This window comes from Stegodyphus dumicola, chromosome 9, assembly GCF_044657685.1.
Source record: "Stegodyphus dumicola isolate Sdum_Otavi_A_Nest chromosome 9, ASM4465768v1".
Taxonomy (NCBI): domain Eukaryota; kingdom Metazoa; phylum Arthropoda; class Arachnida; order Araneae; family Eresidae; genus Stegodyphus; species Stegodyphus dumicola.
This window is the reverse complement of record NC_140776.1, coordinates 69,179,724-69,204,080: the sequence shown is the minus strand read 5'-3', so window position 1 is coordinate 69,204,080 and position 24,357 is coordinate 69,179,724. Positions and strand designations below refer to the sequence as shown.

The window sequence follows — 24,357 nt, the reverse complement described above, 5'->3', positions numbered from 1 at the left end:
CCCGGATTGGACAAAAGAGAGTAGTTCGTGTACGCACGGCAAAAGATCTCTTCAAAAGGCCTGTCACAAAATTAAGTATTTTGCCCATATCAGACAACTATCAGATATAAAATTTCCATGTTATGGATAGGCATTATTCATTTAGTCCAAGGGTAATATTTTTATGTGTGACAATTTTTATTTCTTATTACATATACTGAATTAAATTGTAATTGAAATAATTTGTGTTAAATTGAATTTCATTGTGTATTTCATATGTATGTCTAAATTTGAATTTGATTGCAAATTTTTATGGCATTATTGAAACTTGTTTCAATGGGGGCCGGAATGTTCGGTTTAATATAGTCAGCGCCCTCTTGTGAGAGGAGCCAAATTTAGCTGGTCGTTGAAGAATGTATGCAGCGGACCTATGGTGCGTTTGCTCGCTCCATTTTGTATGTGCTAATGGAGCACTTAACTTGCAACTTTGTACATTATGTAAATAATTAAATATTTGTGTGACCTAACTTGATTAGTTTTATTTTGGAACAAGCTACATTATCTCTCGTAACTCATCGCATCTTATACCAAACACCTATCTAAAGGAAAAATACCTTGTTAATGTCCGGAATCCGAAATTACCTGTTTGTTTTCTCATAGCAAGCAAAAAACGTATCATGTCTTCCAATACATTAAATAAATTTAGAAGATTATTCCTGTTTGCAAACTTGAAATGGAAGTAACTTTACATTTTATTTTAATCTTCTTTAATATGTATTAAAACAATATACTATGTATTAAAACAATATATACTGAGCTTATGCTTTTCAGTTTGTAATCCCCCCCCTCAGAAGTCAATATAGACGTCACTGATGATAAAAACAAAGATTAAAATGGCAAGCTCCAGCTAATTATACCATGTATCCAAATGAATATGAAAACTATTGTTTCAGAAACGTAGCAATTTTTTTAACCCAGCATTAGCTCAGATGGCTATTAGTCTCGAAATGACATTTTGCATCACTTTGCTATAAACTGCACATCCGTTTTTAAATTGTTGCCACCAAATATTATCATCCTTTATTTTATTTAAAGAAATTAAATAATGAAGAATCTGCATAAATGTATGTATGTTTCTCGAATTGTGAAAAAAACACGGTATCTAGAGACCTCAAATTTTGAATGATGTAACATTCCACCTGAACATGGGCCCCTGGATGCCCGAATTTCAAATTTTGTTTTATTATCTATTTCACATTTTGTAAAACTTTAACAAATTTTAATGATTTCAAAGCGAGCAATGGCAACACTGTATGGGAAAGTACACTTTTATCTCCAATGTGCGAAACTGTCTATCGAAAATTCTAAAGATATGCTAATTTTAAATACTTTATGATATCGCTGTTGAACTGAATTTTACATGGTTTAAGTGCAAAGAACATGATATTTAATAAATAAAAGTAATATACAAAATGTTTAAAAAAAGGCCCTTTTGGGCATAATATATATTTTTTAAGGGTTACGTAGAAGTGTCAAGTTGAAATGAAGAAACATCTCCATGTGCAATTGTTTGAAACCAACAAAAGTTTTAGTGCTGCAATGTTGAAAGGATCATGCTATTGTTGACAGGATGGTTTGAAAATAAATTTACAGGTTCCATGACACAATGTTTGATCTCGACGATCATCCCATACTCTGATCCCTCATCCCACTTTGGTGAGAAACTTCTTAACTACCTGATCCACACCAAACCATGAATTTATTATCAATTGTGATCAATTTTACCATTCTCATGCAACACTTCAAGAGAAAAGTCCAAACAAACGACATGGCAATATCCACATGGATAACACTAGACCACATACGGTGAAGATGACAATTCAGCAGTTAAATGAAATGTTCTTCCAAGTCCAACATATTCCCCAGATATGGCTCCTATCGATTACCACCTTTCCATATCACTATTAAATGCACTCCATGACAGATCTTTTGAAATCAAATGAAAACCACATAATTTTCTGGATGCATTTTATGCAACCAAACTAGAGAGTCCTTTCAGAAGTTAGCTTTTTCTTTAAAAAAAAATTAGAAATAGGAATTAGATTATGCACAATGCGCGGAAGAATACATCAGTGATGCAGTTTGATGCTTAGTTTATTAGTTTAATGCTGAAAGCAATTAATGTAACTGGTCCAAAAAGGGCACAAAGTTAGGCATGAGTTCAATTATCAGTATTACTTTAAAATATTATCATCCTTTATTGTATTTAAAGAAATTAAATAATGAAGAATCTGCATAAATGTATGTATGTTTCTCGAATTGTGAAAAAAAGACGGTATCTAGAGACCTCAAATTTTGAATGATGTAACATTCCACCTGAACATGGGCACCTGGATGCCCGAATTTCAAATTTAGTTTTATTATCTATCTATTTCACATTTTGTAAAACTTTAACAAATTTTAATGATTTCAAAGCAAGCAATGGCAACACTGTATGGGAAAGTACACTTTTATCTCCAATGTGCGAAACTGTCTATCGAAAATTCTAAAGATATGCTGATTTTAAATACTTTATGATATCGCTGTTGAACTGAATTTTACATGGTTTAAGTGCAAAGAACATGATATTTAATAAATAAAAGTAATATACAAAATGTTTAAAAAAAAGCCCTTTTGGTCATAATATATATTTTTTAAGGGTTACGTAGAAGTGCCAAGTTGAAATGAAGAAACATCTCCATGTGCAATTGTTTGAAACCAACAAAAGTTTTAGTGCTGCAATGTTGAAAGGATCATGCTATTGTTGACAGGATGGTTTGAAAATAAATTTACAGGTTCCATGACACAATGTTTGATCTCGACGATCATCCCATACTCTGATCCCTCATCCCACTTTGGTGAGAAACTTCTTAACTACCTGATCCACACCAAACCATGAATTTATTATCAATTGTGATCAATTTTACCATTCTCATGCAACACTTCAAGAGAAAAGTCCAAACAAACGACATGGCAATATCCACATGGATAACACTAGACCACATACGGTGAAGATGACAATTCAGCAGTTAAATGAAATGTTCTTCCAAGTCCAACATATTCCCCAGATATGGCTCCTATCGATTACCACCTTTCCATATCACTATTAAATGCACTCCATGACAGATCTTTTGAAATCAAATGAAAACCACATAATTTTCTGGATGCATTTTATGCAACCAAACTAGAGAGTCCTTTCAGAAGTTAGCTTTTTCTTTAAAAAAAATTTAGAAATAGGAATTAGATTATGCACAATGCGCAGAAGAATACATCAATGATGCAGTTTGATGCTTAGTTTATTAGTTTAATGCTGAAAGCAATTAATGTAACTGGTCCAAAAAGGGCACAAAGTTAGGCATGAGTTCAATTATCAGTATTACTTTAAGATCTTAAAGCTAAGAATATAAGACTGTACTAATAGACCTTCCACATTTCTTTCAATATCTTTTATTATTTAATTTTTCTATTAAAAGAAATAGAGCATTTATGTCAAATAAAATTTTAATAGATTCATATTTTATCACCAAATTTCATTTAGAAGTGCAAATTTGGATAGTCTGATTGCACATTCATTAATATTAATAAAGATATAATACCTGATCATGTAAAGGATCAACAAATCTAAATGTGTGAAATTTTCCAAAACAGACAACCATTCCATTCTGTAACAAAGTGGTTTCATAAATCCTCATATTGTTAACATATGTTTCAGCATCTCTGCTGCTAGGTGTAACAGTTACAATTCGATCTGTATGTGCTATAACACAATGGCGAGGCTGTACATTTGGACCATAAAGCTGAAAACACAAAAGACATCACACTAGTTATACAAATCCATATTCTAAGAAAAACTAAAATAATTCTGAACTAAAATTAACTCTGTGATAAGAAAATCTATAACAATAACATTAAATCAGTTAAAATAAAATAGTTCTTCATTGAAACGCTTTACATTGAGTTACGTTATTATTCAGTTTTACATTTGCACACTAATATAAATTATAAGACTTTTAACAGGTAATGATGTAAAAAATCTTAAAATCCTCATTACATTTTCGTTAAGAGAAACACAAGTTATCTAAGGAAAAAACTGCGATCTTAGAAAATGCATACCTGCAAATACTGTCCACCAGTGGAACTGCTTCTTTCACTGCCAACTTCAGTCATGTTAAGATATAATCTATGTTTCTTAGGTGGCCCATGAGTTTCACTTCCATCTAAAATAATTATTAAATAAAAAAAAACATAAAGATATATATTTACAATAACCACATGTTGCTTTTACAGCAATATTAATGCCTTTACTAACAAGCATCAGAGGAGGGGGGAGAGAAAGATTTAAATTGATGTGAAAGGATTACAGGAGATCTAATTAATATTATCTGATATGCATACCTCTTACCTAGTTAGTAATAATACAGGCAGATTTTTTACTCCCTTTACAAAGGCTAACTAATAAATTTTGCAAAAAGGCACAATTTAATAAAAATATAATTTTTCAAATTTTATATGCGCTCAACATGTGTTCCACTGGTGACACAATAGACATCACTTCAGAATTCAAATTCCTGTTAAACACATCACAACTGACATAAATGACTATATGCATGACCCTTCTTCACATTTGTACTACATTATATGGCAGAGTAATACAGAAGAATTCTGTATCATCAAGAAAAATTCTTATTTTAATATAACGTGTAAATATAATTTTAGTGTGTCTAATTGTCAACCTACAGTATTTCATTTTGTTTTTAACTTGATTTAAGCATTTCCATTTCATTCTCCTCTGAGCATTATTGCAATTTTTATTGTTTTCCAGATTTACAAATGACTTGTTTACAGTTTTCTACATTTAGTCATTCTGAAATATAATTCTTTTATACTTTGAAATATTAATCACCAGTTAATGTTGCCTTCATTTTTAGTGATACCTGTAAAATTTTATTTTTTAATCACAATTGACATTAGAAGGGCCATAAAATAATGTATCACTGAGAAGAAAAAACAAAAGATCAAACACTAATAAAATCACGAATATTACCGATTTTTGATCTACTTACTTCTAGATATTACTGTACCTTCCCCATTATTTTTTAAGCTAATTGCTGACACAGTAATTACAGATTTCAGATGATACAGGCCCGAGAGAGTAGTCAACAAAGATTCTATTACATTACACTTATCTGATTGATTCATATATGCAGTTTTTGCAAAAAAGCAATTCTTTACCTTATTATAATCAGCAATTTGTTAATTTCAGTAAACTTTTCTGCAACATTAAGATGATTGTTTATCACATAATTAAGAGCAAACAATTAGTTTTCCTTTAAAGCATAAATGATCAAACATGATATATTAACTGATCATATGCAAGCATATACAGAGAAAGATAACTCAAACTGAGTAATACTTATTTAATAAATACTACTAATGCCATGCAAAATGCAACAAAATGAATTGAAAAAGAGATAAAAGAAAATTATACTGCAGAAAGAAATTATAAGCTAAGTATACCTGGATTTAACTCTAGTAGATAGGGCAATTTCTCCGAAGAATCTTCAGGGCGGTAATTATGATCTATTTCCCCTTTTGTCGGCTTTGGCTTTTTTTTCCGTTTACGAGGCTGGTAGTCAGCAGGCCGCCTTCTTACATGAAATGTTAAAGTACCTATGACAAATTTTAAATTATGAGCATACTAAAAAACATGTATAAAAAAGAGAAGGATTCTATAGTAATTTAGGAAAAAGTCAACACCAAACAAATTTTCATTTATTTAAAAGTTCTATAGAAAAATGAATAAACAAAGTTTTTTAAATACTGGAAAATAATGTACCATAGTATGGTACAACAAACCCTTGATTAACCAGCCTTTATGACATGGGATCTCTTGAAATGAAAGGCTGTTACTCATAAAAACCTCTAAAAATAGCAGTTACAGGTTATAAACCACATTTAAAAAACATGTATATATATATAAACACACATACATTCTATGACATCAAAAGCGATGCACCAAGGAGTGATCCAAATGGGACGAAAATCAGCAGATGTGTTGCAAACACATTGATAACGAAACACTAAAAGTATCTTAGATTTATCCAAATGAACAAAATCAGCAAATATGCTGCACATGCATTGAAAACAAAACACTAAACTATCATAGGAACAATGTTTCATTTAGAAAATAACACCTAAAAGAAGGGGAAGGAATAACGCATTGGTCCATCTCTGGCCCTGATGCAAGCTGTTACCCAGTGCATTGACTCGTAGAGTTGGCGGATGTCTTTCTGTAAGAATGTTGCCATAGACTTTCCATATGTGCATGATCCTGTCAAGATTATTCAAGAACATTCAGAGATGTCTGTTCATCACTGTCCAAATGTGCTCCACTGGGCTGAGATCTGGCAATAGTGCTGGCTAGGGAAGTGTTGGGGAAGCATTAAGACAAGCAGCAGAAAGGCATTCCTTCAATAGGATCAAGGCATTATACTATTGAAATGGATGCCAGGGTTCAATGAAAAGATCAGCAATATTATGGGGCATAGAATCTAATTGATGTAGAGCTGTGTGGGAAGAGAGACCTAAATGATAACCAAAGGGTTTCAGCTATCAAATGAAATGGCACTCCACACCATAACTCCCAGCTGTCAGGTTATGTGGCGGATGAGACTCAGGTAAGCATACCACTGCTATCCTTGAAATCTCTAAACATGTCTTTGTGGCTCAGTGTTAAGTAGGATTCATCATTAAAAACAAGTCTACTCTAGTCCATGACATCATAGATCAAAGGTGTCTGGCACCACAGCAAACGTGCCTGGCAGTATGCAACAGTGACAAGAAGTTGGTGAAATGGCCGTGACTTAAGCCTTCCATTTGCTGAGTCACTCATCACCTCCCATTTGCAGTCACTTTTGTCTTAATTACACATTGTATCATTAATAAAGACGCATCAGGGGCTGTAAAATGCTCATCAATTCCTGCCAATATTCCTGAACGCCTCTGACCCAAGTGTCTAGTGATCCTGCGATTTGGCCACCCTGATTCCTTTAGCCCAATGTACATTTTCTCTTGGATGGTGTCATTTGCTCATACTATTCGCAAACTGCAAAGCACTGGTATTGTCCATATACATCGACGAAACCACATACACATAGGAGTTACACATTAGCATTAGAATCCCCCCCCATTTCATACACCATCCGGATGGTCCAATGCAATATACTGAATTGAAAATAATCAGTCACTGACTGCCAAAAGTTATTCATCTGAATATTTTAATTTAAGATATGGGCACATGGAATTTCATCCCATTCGGATAATTCTTAGTGCATCGTGTTTGATGTTATAGAGTGTGTGTGTATATATAATAGTAAATATGTATTTATTTAAACATTTATTTGGTTAAAAGGATTAGTAACTTTTTTCACAGGTTTTTATAATCAAGGAATTTTTTTTAGCATGCCACCTTGTAAATTATATTTTTGATAATGTAAAATTTCAACTTACATCAAGAATTATTTACTAGAGAAAAAGTTACATTTACCTCTATTTCGATTATGTTGATGCTGGATCATCAAAGGACAGTCATCGTCATCTAATATGTATTCACGTATACCACCAGTACTCTGAAAATCGGAACCATCTGCTTGATTGTGATGAGGAATAATCACCTGTACCAAGCAGTACTGAACTGGATCTTCCTTGCTATAACCATACTTATCTAGTATCTCTTTTACAACATAGGAAGCAGTATCTTTTGTAGATAACAAAAGTGTTTTATATGGTACATCTTTATTAAGTGATTCTCCAAAAATTCTGAGAGTTCCACCTAAAAATTAAAATAAATATATAAAAACTTGTACCATAAATGATGGGTCTAATCTGGTACCATGATAACAGTTCCGTTTTCAGACACCTTGTACTTAATGCTAATGATATTTTTAAAGCAAGTCTCTTTCAAATGCCAAAAATCGTTTGACAAAATATCATTGAACACATCAAAGCAAACTGTCTGCAATGACGATATTTGTGGTGGTGGTAAACTTTCTATAAAGCCAGATATATATTACTGGTTTAGCAACAGTTATAAAAATGTTAACCTATAAAATTTTGTAGCTTGCTTGAATATTGAATCTGGTAAACTGTCGTCAAAGTTATCTGCATTTCATTGCTAATATCTGAAAGGCAGTATGAATTTCAGGCATTGGTTGATTTTCGGACAGTGGATGTTTGATCCTCTATTATATTTACATTTTGGTGCTTGTACACAGTAAAACAACTCATAAATACTCACTGCTTTGTAAAATTTCTTTTAGTTACCATGTGTGCTATATTTTTTTAATGTTTACTGATGTAACATTAAAAAATCTTTTAGTGAGTATTATTATAACAGGGTTGCTACTCAAACAGAAGAATGAAATTTCCAAACTTTTCCAGGTGTGTTTCAAGAAAATTACAGACTATCCACATAATGGGCATTGGCTGCACTGAGGGCAAATTAATCAAAGTAGTCAAAAGTCGTTAATTCGGACACCCATAATCCGGAATGATCTATAATCCAGACCTCAAAGCTACAAACTTTCTGCGCATGTGTCGCATTGACAATGCGCGTAAGACTTTTACGGCTGCGAATATGCGTGTGCGTTTAATGTATAACGGACGGTATAAGCTAAGCTAAAATTATCTAATTCAGTTAATGTTGCAGATTGCGTTGTTCCTGAATCTTCGAATTGGACCCGGCTTATTATTTTTTGCAGGCTGTTAGAGCAATTTTATAAAAGTAAGCTTGAGCTTTCGATTATCTCAAATAGAATTTCCGATATCTATTTACTAATATGTAAAGGATCTACAAAGCGAAAGTATGTTTTGAAGTCCATTAATTGAAGTCCATTAAACAAAAAGTGGAATTGCTGCAAAAAATGGATAAAGGCATATCCTTCGTTTCTCAAACCATTCCGAAATCTGTTTATCAATTTCACGCTGCTCTGCGGCCCGGGGTGGAAAACAGCGAAACGCCGCAGCGCGCTATGAATTGGAAGTTAATCTGTCAGCACTATCCTTATCTTCAGGGCAAATGTTTTTATTTTATTCAGCTTATAATTCCTTACTAAATGTAGTATTTCATCTCGATGTATTCCGTCTTTGATATGATTTAAATCAAATTCCTCGTCATTATAAACATCACGAATACACATCAAATAGTTTTCTGGTTGCAATTTTCTAATTTCGACTAATGTATGCTTTACGCATGCACGCGTTGAAAAAATGTTTAATAAAGTAAACAAATAAAGATTAAGCTTTTTTTTTTTTGTAAATTTTGATACCCTTTAGATCATAATTGCTCTTTATTTTATAAATTACAGTTTCATATTTTAAATTTTATAATTTCTGCATGCCATCTTGCCAGATTTAAACTGATGATCTATAACCCGGAATCGCCGAAGTCCCGACGAGTCCGGATTAAAGACTTTTGACTGTATTCGCTTGGCACCTAAAAATAAATACAATTTAATTTTCCACTCATATTAATATTAAAATAATTTAAATCAAAATTTTGAACATTTTCCAAATTTTCATTGTTTAACAGTTTCCCCTTTACAGATATTGCAAGCAAAGTAATTTAAGCAAAAAATATCTGATGTGTACACCACATGACTTACTTGTACGGAATATTAAATTATACGCATTTGTTTCTTGCATTTCATTTAAACTTATTGGATTGAATTAAATCTACTTCGCCGACAGCGCATAAACCACAATAGAATAAAGGCATTCTTTAAAATTCACTTTATTTGTTTAACATAGCGACACTCTGGCACTAGGTTCACTTAACAGTATTATATTTCATTCATATTATAACTCAGAATGCACAAAATGTATATCATTTAAAGAATTATGTAATCGTTGACACATGTTCTTTTCAAATACTATAATAAAGCTACAACGATGTAAAAATGAAATTAAGCAAACAAAACAAACAAACAAACAAAAAAAAAAAAAAAAAAAAAAAACAGTTTTTCACAGACGACTGAGTATTTCTCATTCAATTAATTCAAATTTTCACTTCGCGACAAGACAAAAAAAAAAAAAAAAAAAAAAAAAAAAAAAAATACACATAAAAGCTCAAAATATCTGTATTAAAAATTACTAATTATTAAAAATTAAATTACTAATTATTAAAAATTTACTAATTATTAAAAATTAAGTAAATCTTAAACACTTATTTCCTCAAAAAAATTCCAGAAAGGATTAAGCATCATTTAATTTGCAATAATAAATGAAGGCGTTATTTTTGTTTTGTGAACCTTAGTCTCTCTAGATTGGCAACAAATCTACAATTCTGCTGTTTCAAATGTAAACAAATATATCCACCATGTTATTTAAAACTTAACCCCACTTAAACAGCTTTTAAATTGTTGATAATTGTACAAATATTGCATACAGATTTACTAAAGGCATAAAACCCTTAACCGGAAGATAAGAACAACATAATTCAATGATTTTTAAAGCAAAAAATGTACAATTTACAAACATATAAGAGTAAAGAAACTGAGATCACTGTGCCAAGTAACAAAGTGGATATATATATATAAATATAGTATTTATATACGTTTGGTGCGGCCGATTGCAACCAGAATACGAGGTGCACATCTACATGTTATAGCAGTCCTATATACAAAATTTCAATGTTCTGAGGTTTTGAGTTATGCGAGATATGTACGTTCGTACAGACGCCACGAAAAATTCTCTTCAGAATTCATTTCAAAGCAGTTTAATAATTTTTTTAGAGGCGAGTCTTTTATTCTGTCCTTACGTACAGATATCACGCAAAAACATCGTTAAATTGCATTCGATAGCGGTCAAAATGAATATTTTCGTTGAAATATGCTGCCTGAAACTTTTCGCGATTACAATACTTCCTTTTTACTTCGTACAAGGAAGTAAAAAGGAACTTTTCTGAAATCAAAAGACGAGAAATTGCTTCCATGCAATCATTCTTTAACAGTAAAAGCTTAACTAACTGGCATACTCGGAAATAGCCAAATATCTGAAAAATCCGAATGGTCGAGCGTAACTGGTAAAAGAGGAAAAAGTGGTAGATTATAGACGTTCTTTAGAGTTTTCAGCTAAATAATGCTTTTTACATTTCGATATGTGAATCATATAAAAAATAGCCCAATGGAACTGAAAAATAATCTGCTTAGCAAGCACGGTAAAACTTTTTTATCTCTGTGAAATATCACAAATGGTATTGCGCAATACGTGCACCATAATTCTTCTGCACTGCCGGTATTTGGAGAATAAATAACTAAATAAAGGAAAATGCCCCTTTGTTTCGTATGGTTTTCACCATCATGTGCCCATGTGGCATATTTATCATTAAGCAGAACATGTCGCACTCTGCACAATATCCTTGCAATACTGATATTGATTAATAAAGATTTACCAATCTGGGGTGTTTTTCCTTCTAATTTTGAACAGACTGCGTTTTCATACATATTCCTGAACAGAATTTCAGGAATAGAATCATTCTTCTCTTGGGTTTGTAAACCGCAGAACTTTTAGTCTTATCCAATCCAGGATGGAAAGTGACCCCCCCCCCCCGAAAAAAAAAAGAAGAAGATGAAGTCCGTGGCTTGCTTTGCTGTGAACTGTAACGGTTTCAATAGTTGAGATTTTGCGGAGAAAGGGGAAAACCCCCCAACTTCCGTACCGTATATGCATTGGGAGAAAAAAAAAATTATTTTGACTATTCGATTACTTTCACTTTATTTATGCCATTCTGAATATTATTAATTAGAAAACTAATTTGTGTTAAAACACATTTACCCATTTTTGAAGTCTATCTATACTTCAGCAGTTACTGCAAATATATTATTATAAATATTCGTACATATGCTCATAATATAAGCATACCGATCATACCAAACGCAAATATGAACGACCAGGCTGAACGAGAATGTAAATTACTAAAATCTTGATAGAAATTCGAGCAAAAGAATACGGAATGTACCGGAATTTTCTACTGCTTTCGCAAGTCTTTGACCAATAGAGCGACATGCACCTGTCTATACTCGCGCACCAAAGGTTATGTTAATGCAGAGAAAGGGCCGAAAAGCTATTTCTGGGAGTATGATTAACCACCTGATGTTCCAATATAAGGAAGAAAAGTTGTTTATTTAGTTTCGGCTTTGGTATGGGAAAAAAAACGTGCATTCGTTAAAAAAAAAAAAAAGGCACCAAAAGCAAAAAATAAGCACTAAAAACAAAAAAAGTAAGTGCTTTAGAGAAAAAGTAAGCACCTATAAGGGCTTTTATATTTTATTTTCAAATAAAAGAACTTATAAGCACTTGTAAGGACCACTACGAACCCTGTAAAATATTTAAATCCCCTGACTTGTTGGTCAATTTTCAAATTCTCCAACTTTTTCCGGTTTTTCAGGCAGTATGATAATCCTGTTAAAATAAATACGTAATTTTTTTAAATGCATCAACTGAATTAGTTTAAAAAAATTTCATCTTATCCAAACAGGTTCTGAATGAAAATAAGTTTATTAATCCTACTTTAGATAATGCACCTCATATAATACAGATAAATGAATTTTCAAGCTTTTCAGTTTGACTTATTTTCATCAAGGCGTGTGTCATCAAGGCATCCTAAATATATTTTGTCATCAAGGCGTCCTAAATATATTTTGTACAAAGAAACACTTACCTATTAGTGATAAATAAAATTCCACAGAATGAAGTACTGTAAATTAGATATAAGAAAAATAAAGCATTATAAAATTAGCATCAAACTCATTTCGGAAGGCATGTGTGCTTTGGGGGTGGAAGCAACTTCACATACAACACACACTAATGAATCGTTTAAGCAATTGCTCTTTCAGAATATATACACATTAATTAAGCCTTGTCCATACACAACATAGACAAAGTGTGCCAATACACCATTTAGATTTGCAATTCAATTTCAGACATGGGTGATATTTGGAAAAAAAAAAAAAACTATATATATATATATATATATATATATACTGACATTTATAAATTGGTGGCAAAATATTTTTATGGCATGCAAGATAAGATAACTGAAACAGTTATTAGATCAGAATACTACAAATATGCATAATACAGTTATCTCCAAATAAAAAAAAATACTAAAAATAATACAAATAAGTTCCCCCCACCCAAGGATGGGGGAGAGATACTCTGTAAAGTAATGGCATTTTCAATTACCTGCTTCTGTACCACCTTCTTGACAAAACTGCTGTAATTTTTTCTCAAGCTGCTGCTGCCGTCTCCTTCTCATCACAGCTTCAGGATTAGATATAGATCTAGTAAAACTGGTTTCTGGAAGTTCTGAATATAAATGTTGTGCTATCCCATCTTTCTTGCTCTCTTCAGCAGCCTAGTTAGGTAAAAAAATATTATATTTTGCAACATTCGAAACACACTTTAAGAGAAAAATTAATCATACATATAATGATCTCTCCTACTTTCAATCTCTCCTTTTTTTCTCGTTTTTTCTTTTCCTTTTTTTCTCGTTTAGAAAGCTTTCGTCTAAAGTTTTCAGTATCACAAGCATCCATACTAGATATCTATTTTTAAAAAGATAAAATGGAATTATCAGTTAGACTAGAAATACAATTTTTATGCAATTGAATAAAGTTACTTTTAGAAATCACAAATATTTAAGTAATTTCTATTATAAATATTAGAGAAAGATTTATGGATTCACTTTACTAATTTGCTAATGGCAACACAGTTGCTTAGCAAAACACACAAGAATTATCTGGATGAAGAAAGGAATACCCCCACGAAAACTTTTTATGGAGAATTAACTAGCATTTATATGGCATGGCAAAAATCACAGGAGGTGGGCTTATGTAACTGGCCTGTTCTACATTTGAGAAGGAAAAATTTTCCTCTGAAATTGTTTATATAACTTTAAACCCTAAGTTTCAACATCTGCTAAGACATCTAAAAAATAAAAGAATTTATGTCAATAACAATTGTATGGACTATTTTGTCTAAGTTAAGACTTGTAGAGACATTAGGATTTTTTTTTTTTGGGAAGCAGGAAAGATGAAAAATTAGCAACATCTTTGCCAGGAATCGAACAGCGGATCTCTGGAATACGTGACCAGCGTGCAGACCACCATACCACGAAGGCATGCAAAGAAGTTGGGAGAAATACCTTATATACTCCCCTTTTTAAAGGGGCGACTGGGGTTTTTAGGCGACTCAATCCCCAAATCCTGGATGTGGAGAATCATCATCCAACATCCTGTTAGTTCGGGCGCCACTGTAGAGACATTATGCTTTTTTTTTTTTTTTTGGAAGCAGGCAAGAGAGATCAAAAAATTAGCAGTTTTTTTGCCGGGAATTGACCTGCGGACCTCTGGAATACGTACCCAGCATGCAGACCACTACACCACAAAGGCATGCGAAGAAGGCGCAAGAAATACCTTACAGACTCTTACTGTGATTAAACAATAAGTGACATATTTTTTGTTCATTTAAGTAGTTTTCATAACCTACATCATTAGCCTTTCTGCAACTATATTTAATATTCCTTTTAATATCTTTTCAGTTCTACAGCATACAAGCTAAATATGAGCAAAGTGCTTTTATACAGTTACTTCATCAGTATTAAATATAAATAAATACAAGTAACATATTAATTTATCCCTAAACTTTGAATTTACATGAATGCTTAGTCTAGAACATTACAGGGTGAATGTTGGTTAAATTTTTAAAATTCAAAATTAACTACCATACCTGTTATATAGGTATACCAGAAATATGAAAATAATATGCCTGACATACAACTTATTTAATGGAAACTAATATAAAAAAGGCATGAAAAATACAGAAATCATTGTTGTCGCTTACGACATTATTTTTCTACATTCATAACTCACTTATGCATTATAAGATACTGCATTTTTTAAAGCTAAAATGGTTCACATAATGTTAAAATAAATGAATGATAAGAAATATAATTGGAATAACATCAGTAAATTTGCAGGACCATGGCTCCAAATATTAAATAAAGCCTTCAATTGTCAGAGTGAAAATGATCAAAAAAGAATACTCTTAGCCTGGACAAGTTGTGCTCTCCACCTCATGTTGATACTTTCATGCAAACCTGTCACTCGTGAAAACTGGCAGATATTTCAGCAAGTTGGCCAAACATTGTATTGTGTGATTTCTACAGAAGTTTATAGATCTGTATCTAGTAACCCTTACAGGGACATAGTACCTTTTCAACATTTTTAACATATTCATATTTATACTGAAAATTGTATTTTAACGGGGAATTAAAAAATATCAAACTATTTGTTCAAATAAAATGTTACTTTTTAACAATTTTTTTTTACTCGCACCCACAGAAAAAATGAGAAAACCTGAATAATTCTTAGCTAAAATATTTTTTTAAAAACTACTACAGTACAATGTCCTGACTGGTCGGGACTTCGGATTTGGGATTTTTTCGGATAATAGATCATCAATTTAAATCTGGTAAGATGACATGCAGAAATTATACAATAAAAAATATGAAATCGTAATTTATGAAATAAAGAACAATTATGATCTAAAGGGTATCAAAATTTACAAAAAAAAAAAAAAAAAAAAAAAAAGCTTAATATTTATTTGTTTACTTAACATTTCTTTCAATGTAAGATGTTTAAGATTCTTCCACAAAAAATTCAAAAAGTTACTTTGTGTGTGTGTGTGTCATATACAGAGGTGCCATACTCCTCGCATAATTTTGAGACAGATATGCCTTTATCCATTTTTTGCAGCAATTCCACTTTTTGTTTAATGGACATCGAAACATGGTTTCGCTTTGTAGATCCTTTGGCAACTCCAGAATTTGAAACTCTTTTCGACATAATTGAAAGTTCAAGCTTAGTTTTTATAAAATTGCTGTAATAATAACAGTCTGCAAAAAATAATAAGCTGGATCAAATTAGAAGATCAGGGAGCAGTGCAGTCTGCTAAATTAGTTGAAATGCCTTAGAATCAGTAAAGATAATTTTTGCCTAGCTTAATAGCATCCGTTATACATTATTGGCTGTGTATCACAAGATTGGCGATGAAAGCCAAGTTGTTTCACTAAATTTTGTCTTGCTCCTATTATGTACTGAATTAAGCCTGAATTGTATTAGTTATTTACTATACCTATGTCTATTTTTTGCACATGCTTCAAACTAATCTGAGCCCTAAATAAATAAACTCTGACATATACTTAAGGCTTTAGCTAGGGCTGGTGATCGATACCGCCTGGTGCAGTCTCTAGGGGTCCTAAATTCTGCTACAAAGCACTTTCCTAAGTTCTAAATTTTCACTGCGCCTAAACTTTGGATCCCAGTGCTTTCCCTAAATCATAAAAACTTCTCATCCCTTAATTTTGCCGCTTGGTGCTTCCCCAAATTCCAAAAATTGCGTCTTCCCTAAATTCTGCTGTTCGGTACTGACATATTCTGCTGCCGCTTCTGGGTTTATGGTGAATAACATATCAGTTAATCTTAATTAAAATAGCACTAAATGCAATTTTTTGGCCTATGAGTTTCATTAACAAAATCTATTTTTAGCATATGAAAAGAAATTTTTGTTGAATTTTTTCTTGTCACCATTTCTTAGAGCATTTAATCTATAACAATCGCCAAGCGTAATGTTAGCATAAAAGGTTGCCATACTCTTGTTATTCAATTACTAATATAAAAAAGTTTAGACATCACAGCATGAGTTATTACTGAAGCTGTCATGTATTGATAAACAAGTAGTGATGAAAGCAAAATATAATAAATAATGACTCGCTAGGTCAGCGTCAGGGATATAAAATAGGTGAATGTTTCGGTTTGAGATGTATGCCAAGTAGATACTTGGCTATGGAGCAAAATTATTAATCTCACAAATTTATGCTTACATGATTGTTTTTCCATAATGAGGTATTTTATTTAGTGCCTAAGTGAAATTAAGAATCGGAATTTTTAAGTGAAAATCTCCACATGATTTACTATGGAGGGAAAAATCAAATGCGCATGCGTAAAGCATTAATAATAAAAAAAATGCTTATGGCTTTGAGGTCTGGATTTTAGATCATTCTGGATAATGGACATCCGGATTTCGGACTTTGTACTATACTAGAGATAACTGCAAGCATAGTTTCATCAAAAATATAATAATAAGCATATGAAAAAAATCTGAAATCTCTATCCTAATTTAACAAACTCTGCATTTTAAAAAAGTGCAACACAACCAAAATAATAATAATAATAATAATAATAATAATAATAATCATGAAGAAAAAATTATTTTATTCAATTTTTTTTTCAATCTCAAAATTCATTAGTTTCACAGCAAATCTGCCTAAATTTCATGCAGTGTTATAAAAAAGATATCAAATTATAGATAAAATACTTTAAACATTCAACTCCAAAACAAAAAAATCCTGTAGTGTTTTAAAATGTTGAATTATCAGAGGTGCATGTTTAGAAAAACCTGGATTTCAATCTTCATTTGTGGAAAACATCATTAATAAAACATAAGCATTTGCATTACATTTTATCAAAAAATTATAAACAGAATTAGAAAAAAGAATTTATTTAACTGGAAGCTTAAATAAAATTTTTAATTAAACAAAAATGTGCTATTACATTTTTAAATAATGATACTTTTCTTTAAGTTCTTTTTTTAAAGCATTCCTTGAGAACTGTGCATGGAATAATGTGATGCTTTTTTTTAAGACTTTTTGCTATTGTGCTAGTGGAAAAAAATCTAGCTATTTCTTACTCTAAATATTTATATAAAAATAATCAAAAATTTTAATGCTAGTTCCATGTACAGTTTTATCATAAACATAATCATAAAACATGCAAAATTATGAATCCACTACCTTAATTAAAAAATAAAAAAAAATCAAGCAACAATTTCAACTAAAAAAAAAATGTTTAGAAAAAATCATTTAATTTTCAAATGTAAAAATACCAGTCTAACAACAAAACTATTGATATTTTACTTCTCTTCAGTTGTCATTCACTTCATTTAGAAATTTCCACAGGTTTAAAAAAAAAAAAAAAAAAAAAAAAAAAAGATATTCCATTAGGTTATGATGCTAGCAAATAGCAGTCAATCACCATAAAAATATAAGAACTTCTGAACTACAGAAGGTAAAGTTCTGAGATTGCCCCTAAATATTTAGAAAAGTAACTAATATTTAAAAATTAAAGCTAAAAAAAATAATAATTTTAACCCTTTAACTGTCGAGTTATTTTGATGATTTGGGTACACAAATTGTCAAATTTTTTTATTGGAAAAATAAAATGTTTAGTACAAAATAAAATATACTTAAGTAGTTAAAAATTTATATTTTGAAGTAAATGGGTAAAATTTTTAAAGTTTTGTAGCCACTGCGTATTTGCTTGAGGCGGCTGCCACTCAACATGGCAGTTGTAAAGTTCGCTTCTAGTGGAGCATTATTTTCTAAAAATGAAAGAAAATTAATTATTTTCTAAAAAATAAATAAATAAAAGTGAATATGTATTAGTACCAGTAATTCAGTCTTGTGTGGTACAACTGGAAACACTTTTCCAAGCACAAACCAACTCCACAATCACTACACCAGAACCGTGTTTCCTTACTTATCTTTTTCCCATTTTTATCCTTTTTCGAACAACACCCTTTGCACTGTCTTGTAGGCTCACATTTCACAGGAGTAGGAGGAATATAGGAAATAAAATATCTTTCAGTAAGACGGGCAGGGTTATCTATTGTAGGTGGTCTGCCAACATTCTTTTGTCCAGAAGCTGCATCATCATATTTACGTAAAAGCTCTTCTACAACTTGGATTTGAAATTCTAAAAATGTAGTACGTTTCCCAACTACATTTTTATAGAGTAAATATGAATTCCAAAGTACCTTATCTAGTAAATGTAAAAATATCTTTTTATAATATTTTTCTGACGTTTTCGGATTGTTGGATGAAAGGATATTTCCTAATCACAGCGATCTACACCACCCATATTTAGACTGTAGTCAGAAACAATCTTTGGCTTGAGTATATCTTTTTTTTTTTTTTTTTTTTTTTTGAGGTTGACCATGGAAATATCATGAATACTGCTCATCAGACACACATCTTTCATCTTCGGTTGAAGAATCTATATAACGTTTCAAAGAACTGGACGCCATTTTACAACAAAAAGATCCCGTGCACTTTGAACCAAAGAACTTATAACCTCTAACCTTTGAAATCTGTTGTGCTGTCATCTATTGAATTGAGCGCACATTAACTTTTTCCGAGATACAGTCAGGTTTGACAAAGAGATGAAGCCGAAATAAATGTCTCCCGATATATATTTGGGTATAACAATACAAAGCACTCAAAAAAAAAAAAAAAAAAAAAAAAAATTACCCCGAGTAATACTCGTGCGTGACATTTTCGAACACCAGTGCTGTGCCCGAGATTAACTCGGGCATGACAGTTGAAAGGTTAAGGTGCTTCTTGGGGAAGGCAATGTATGCCTCCATAAGCATGCAATAAAGTAAGTTTTTCTTAAATATTACACAGCAGTTTAAGCAGCATTTACATCTGCTTTTTTTTTTTTTTTTTTTTCACCTACTGGTAAATGATTAAAATTTGAGATCTGACTTTGGTGGAACAACATGCAATGGGATATTTCCAAACTTATGGAATCATGCCACCTCCCCCAAAGAAAAGCATTAATGCTCATGACATGCCATACTACTTGGGCACTGACAGACAACGGCAATGATTGCCACAAACTTTGCTAAGATGTGCACATATTTGCATGAAAGATGAAACCAATATGGGAACATAAAACTGATTTATTGTAGATCTGCAATACTGGATTCAGTATCACACAAATTAACATTAGGTATTAATGAATTACTAAAGTTATATTTGATATAAAACTTTTATAAAAAAATTTAAAAGCAGCTTACATAAGACTTTTCATCCATGCGCCGCAGTAGAAAACGCCCTTCCCTATCATCTTTGTGCCAGTCAAGTTGCACTAGTAAAGGCCTTTCATCTGCTCGAAGTTTCCTTTCTTCTGTTTTATGCAAAATTAAAACAGATTATATAAATAAATATTTATAGAATGATCTAAAATAAAATTTTGAAATGAAATATAAGCACTCCTACCCCCATTTTCATGAATTTCATACAAGGCATATTCAGGAATTGAAAGCATGCGTATATCAGGACGGAATTTTTCAATCAATGTCTGGATAACATCAGTTGTGGTGGCTGTGCTAGCAACTCTTATACATTTTGTTGCAACTTTCTGACCTGCATCTTGAAAATAAAATCTCATGGCACCATGGAACTCTAAATCCTAAACGGGGAAAAGAAAAGAAAAATATGGTATTATAATGAATAAGAGTACTTAATAAGCATATATTTAGTTTTATTATTTCCTTTATTATTAAGATACATAAACAATGACAATAATGAATGAAGTTCAGTCAATCAGTTCAATAAATGAGTCAAACATTCATTTAATGCAAGCATGTCTTAGATCCAACGATTGCTTAAATGCTTCTGAAGTTTGCGGGATTACCATCATATTTAGAATTGAAAGATTAAGAGTTTGTTTCTGTTTCTACTAAAAATATCTTAAATCTTACTTATCTAATATAAAAATATTTTTATCTTACTAAAAATCTCTTAGACAAAATGGTTACCAGCTGTTACTGCTTGATTATAATCAGAAGCGTAGCTAGGGTTTACAGTGTCCAGGGACAGCTGAAGATTCCATCCCCTTTACAAAATGCAATGGGAGAACATTTTATGGATGTTGCACCCAGGGACAGATGCACCCCTAGCTACACCACTGAATAATTAATCATAAAGTTACTACTGGAGTCATTGAATTTGAATATCATTCACAAGCCTAAACTCACTCTAGGAAAACTACCACCAACTTCTACAACATTTAATCCTCAAGTAGAGACAAAAATTTTTAAAACAATGAAACATCAAGCTCAAACTCTGCCAGACACATACAAGAACATTTTTTTTTTTTCAGGGGGGGGGGAGGAATTAAATTAGCTTCAAAGTAAAAATTTTAAATTCCTTATATTTCACTCTTAATATTTATATATAGAGAAATTATAGACAATTCAGATATGATTTTAATAAAAATATATGCATAGAATCTTCTCATTTTTGTTAGATGTACCATCTAAGAAAATATGAAAGGTAAAAAAATTCAACTTTAAAAGTAGGATTAAATGATGTAAGATATACTCATATTTTATCCAAAATTTCTCAATGGAACTATTTTGTTATATATACCTTCACTTAAAAAAAGTTTAGATAACAGTTTTTTTAATCAGAATAAATAATAAAAAATTGTGTATTATATGGTGATTTCTTATTCAATTTCAGAATGAAAGACCTTTTTGTTACTAATCTAGTTTGAATAACGTTCTTTTAATATTTTAAGGATATGTTGTATAAATTCTAGTACAAAAAACCGCAAAAACATGCATAGGGAAAAAAAAAAAAAAAAGACTGAATAAATTGCGAAAATTAAAACCGAAATTATTCTTTCACATTTTGCAGGAGTATTCAGAAATTATCCACAAACTGATGCGACATCATAAAATAACGCCGAGGTTAAAAATATAATCAAGTCACATCTCAACACGGCACACGGGAGGAAGAGCAGGGGGAATTTCTAAAACAATGGGAAAGACGATGATAGCTGCTGTTCAAGGGAACGTTATGGTTACAGGTCCTCTGGGTCGCATATTATGTCCTTATCGCTGGTTGCAAAGAGGAAATGGAGATAAAAACAAACAAAAAGTAATGATTCACAGACCAGTCGGGTATTGAACGAACGACATATTAGGGGCCATTTCTACATTAAATACAGTAAAAAGTAGATATTTAGAGTTTTTCGACTTACTCAGCCAGAACTTTCAGGTTGACTTATTTTATACGACAAGCTATCGAAATGAAATCTATTAAAAATAAAAATAACCGAATTTCGGAAAGCAATGACACCATGTATGGTTTTCGAACTTGAAACGACAAACCTGAGTTACAGAATAAAAGATTTATTTCCTGCGTCATTTTCAGAGCCCACAGCCTTAGAAATGAACATTTCAAAAAATGCCTTCAAATTACATAGTTCTAATAGCAAAAGCTTTAAAATTATTTCTTTCTTGTCCACCCCATTTAGCGGAAATAGTGAAACATAACTGAATGGGAAAAGCCAAAAATCATTCGTTCATTTTACAGTAATTTTTAAATAAAATATTTGTTCGCCCTCTTCAAGTTGTTTACCATTAAAAAATAAATATATGACTTTTAACGCAAACAAGTATTGTAATATATGTTATGTGTTAGATAACAATAACAGTGGAAAGCGTGACTTTTAAATACCTACGATGGATTATGGCTCTTTAAATGGCGGCGTCTCGAATGCGGTCAAGAGGGGGATCTTGACGTTAATTGCGAAGGGGAAAATAAGCAAGTGCGTTAGGGATCATAAGGGGATATACATTGTAAAGAAAAGTGTTTTTAGGTCTCATTCAACAATATCAGGAATAAAAACTTGAATGGAGCTACAGAGTTCTCTATTCTTCACTTAAGTCAGTAACGTATACAAGGATATAACATCGTACTAGAATGGAGAAAAATTATATAGAATGCGAAAAGTTTTGATTTACTTTAAATCGGCGCTATAAGATTTCTCTGAAAGTGAATAGATTACCAGAAAGAAAGCTCCACAGATTTTAAGTGGGGGAGGGATCTGAAAGATTTCAGATTTTAAATTACGTCCAAAAGGTCTTTTTTTAACGTTTTGTGTGTTACCTTTATTTATTAAATATCACGTTCTTTGCGCTTAAACCATAAAATTTAGTTCAATAGCAATGTCACAAAATAATTTTAAAATGAGCATATCTTTAGAATTTCCAATACACAGTTCCGCGCTCTGGAGATAAAAAGGTCCCCCCCCTTACAGTGTTACCATTGCTCACTTTTAAATCGTTGAGTTTGTTAATCAAAAATTCGTTAAAGTTTTACAAAATATGAAATCGATAAATAAAAGAAATTCGAAATTTGGGCTTTCAAATGTCCTTAGTCTCAGTAGAAATACGTCATTCAATATTGGATGGCTGTAGGTACCGTTGTTTTATCACAATGCGAGAAACATACATACATTTATGCAGATTCTTCATTATTTAATTTCTTCAAATATAATACAAGGCGATATTATTTGGTGGCAACGATTTGAAAAGTGATACAGCCTTTTAAAGGTAACGCAAAACGCAAACCGAAAACAATAGTTCTTCAGGGACAAAGCCCCTTTGGACTAAAAAGTAAATTTAAAATGGAAATTTATTTTATTCTTAATAAGTTTGAAAAATAATATTGTTGAAAATAATGCGAACAAGTATCAGCCATTTGTATACTTTACGAAAATAAGCCTGACCACGGGTATTCCAGAAAAAATATATTACGAAATAATTCATTCGAATAAGCAGCAAGGTTTCATTATATTTTGCTGGACTTAATGACAATTTCAGAATTATTTTTAATAGCAATTTCCGAAAAAACTAAACATTTTCTGCTTACTATATTTATAATTACCTATCTCGTTGTAGTCTTAAAAGATAAATATTTATTGCCACAGTGAATTTCACGCAACTTAAGCGGGAACAAAAATTTTAAATATATTATTCCCTAAAAGTAGAATACTCCTGACAATAAAATATATATATATATACCTTAATTTTAAATAATCGCATTAATAACCCACTTTTCTTGGTCAGTAAATGATTTGGTTCATCGTTTACACATCTAAGATTTCCTTCAGCCGTTCATACTAACAGTTCAATTTTCGCACGTTACGCCGACGACATTGCGCTGGCAGTGAAATCTGAGAACGTTAATCATGTCATCAAAAAACTCCAAGATCACATCCCTCTTATAGACGACTGGTGTAAAAACTGAAAAGTACAGATCAATGCCTCTAAATCGCAGCTCCGTATCATCGGTGGAAGAAAAAGAAAGTCAAACTAAAGAAACAATTACTTCTCTTCAAATAACCTATCTCTCTAGCGGCTCAAGCCAAGTATGTGGGAGTAATCCTGAACAGCAAATTGATATAGACTAATCACATAAATAATGTGAAGAATAAGGCAATCTACGAGATGAAGTGCCTCTACCCTATGTTAGGACGATTTTCCAAGCTCGACTTGTCAAAAAAAGAGACTGATTTACCTTTCAATTCTGAGGCCTATAATGACGTATGGCCCCAGCCTAGGCCAGTGTCAAGGACTGATTTA

The 24,357-nt window shown here is 31.7% G+C and overlaps 1 protein-coding gene across 5 annotated transcripts in view; it reads right to left on the bottom strand.

Moving 5' to 3' along the window:
* cno (adherens junction formation factor afadin) overlaps nucleotides 1-24,357 on the bottom strand; it is a 196,498-nt gene that overhangs the window by 92,529 nt on the left and 79,612 nt on the right. For all 5 annotated transcript variants that reach the window (XM_085823563.1, XM_085823561.1, XM_085823562.1 and 2 more), the window contains exons 2-9: nucleotides 20,198-20,390; nucleotides 19,996-20,105; nucleotides 13,521-13,622; nucleotides 13,261-13,432; nucleotides 7,565-7,849; nucleotides 5,536-5,688; nucleotides 4,132-4,235; nucleotides 3,615-3,815 (exon numbers count right to left, since the gene is read on the bottom strand). In XM_085823563.1, the coding sequence (XP_085679689.1) occupies nucleotides 3,615-3,815; nucleotides 4,132-4,235; nucleotides 5,536-5,688; nucleotides 7,565-7,849; nucleotides 13,261-13,432; nucleotides 13,521-13,622; nucleotides 19,996-20,105; nucleotides 20,198-20,390 (1,320 nt within the window). The remainder of the gene's footprint in view (nucleotides 1-3,614; nucleotides 3,816-4,131; nucleotides 4,236-5,535; nucleotides 5,689-7,564; nucleotides 7,850-13,260; nucleotides 13,433-13,520; nucleotides 13,623-19,995; nucleotides 20,106-20,197; nucleotides 20,391-24,357) is intronic.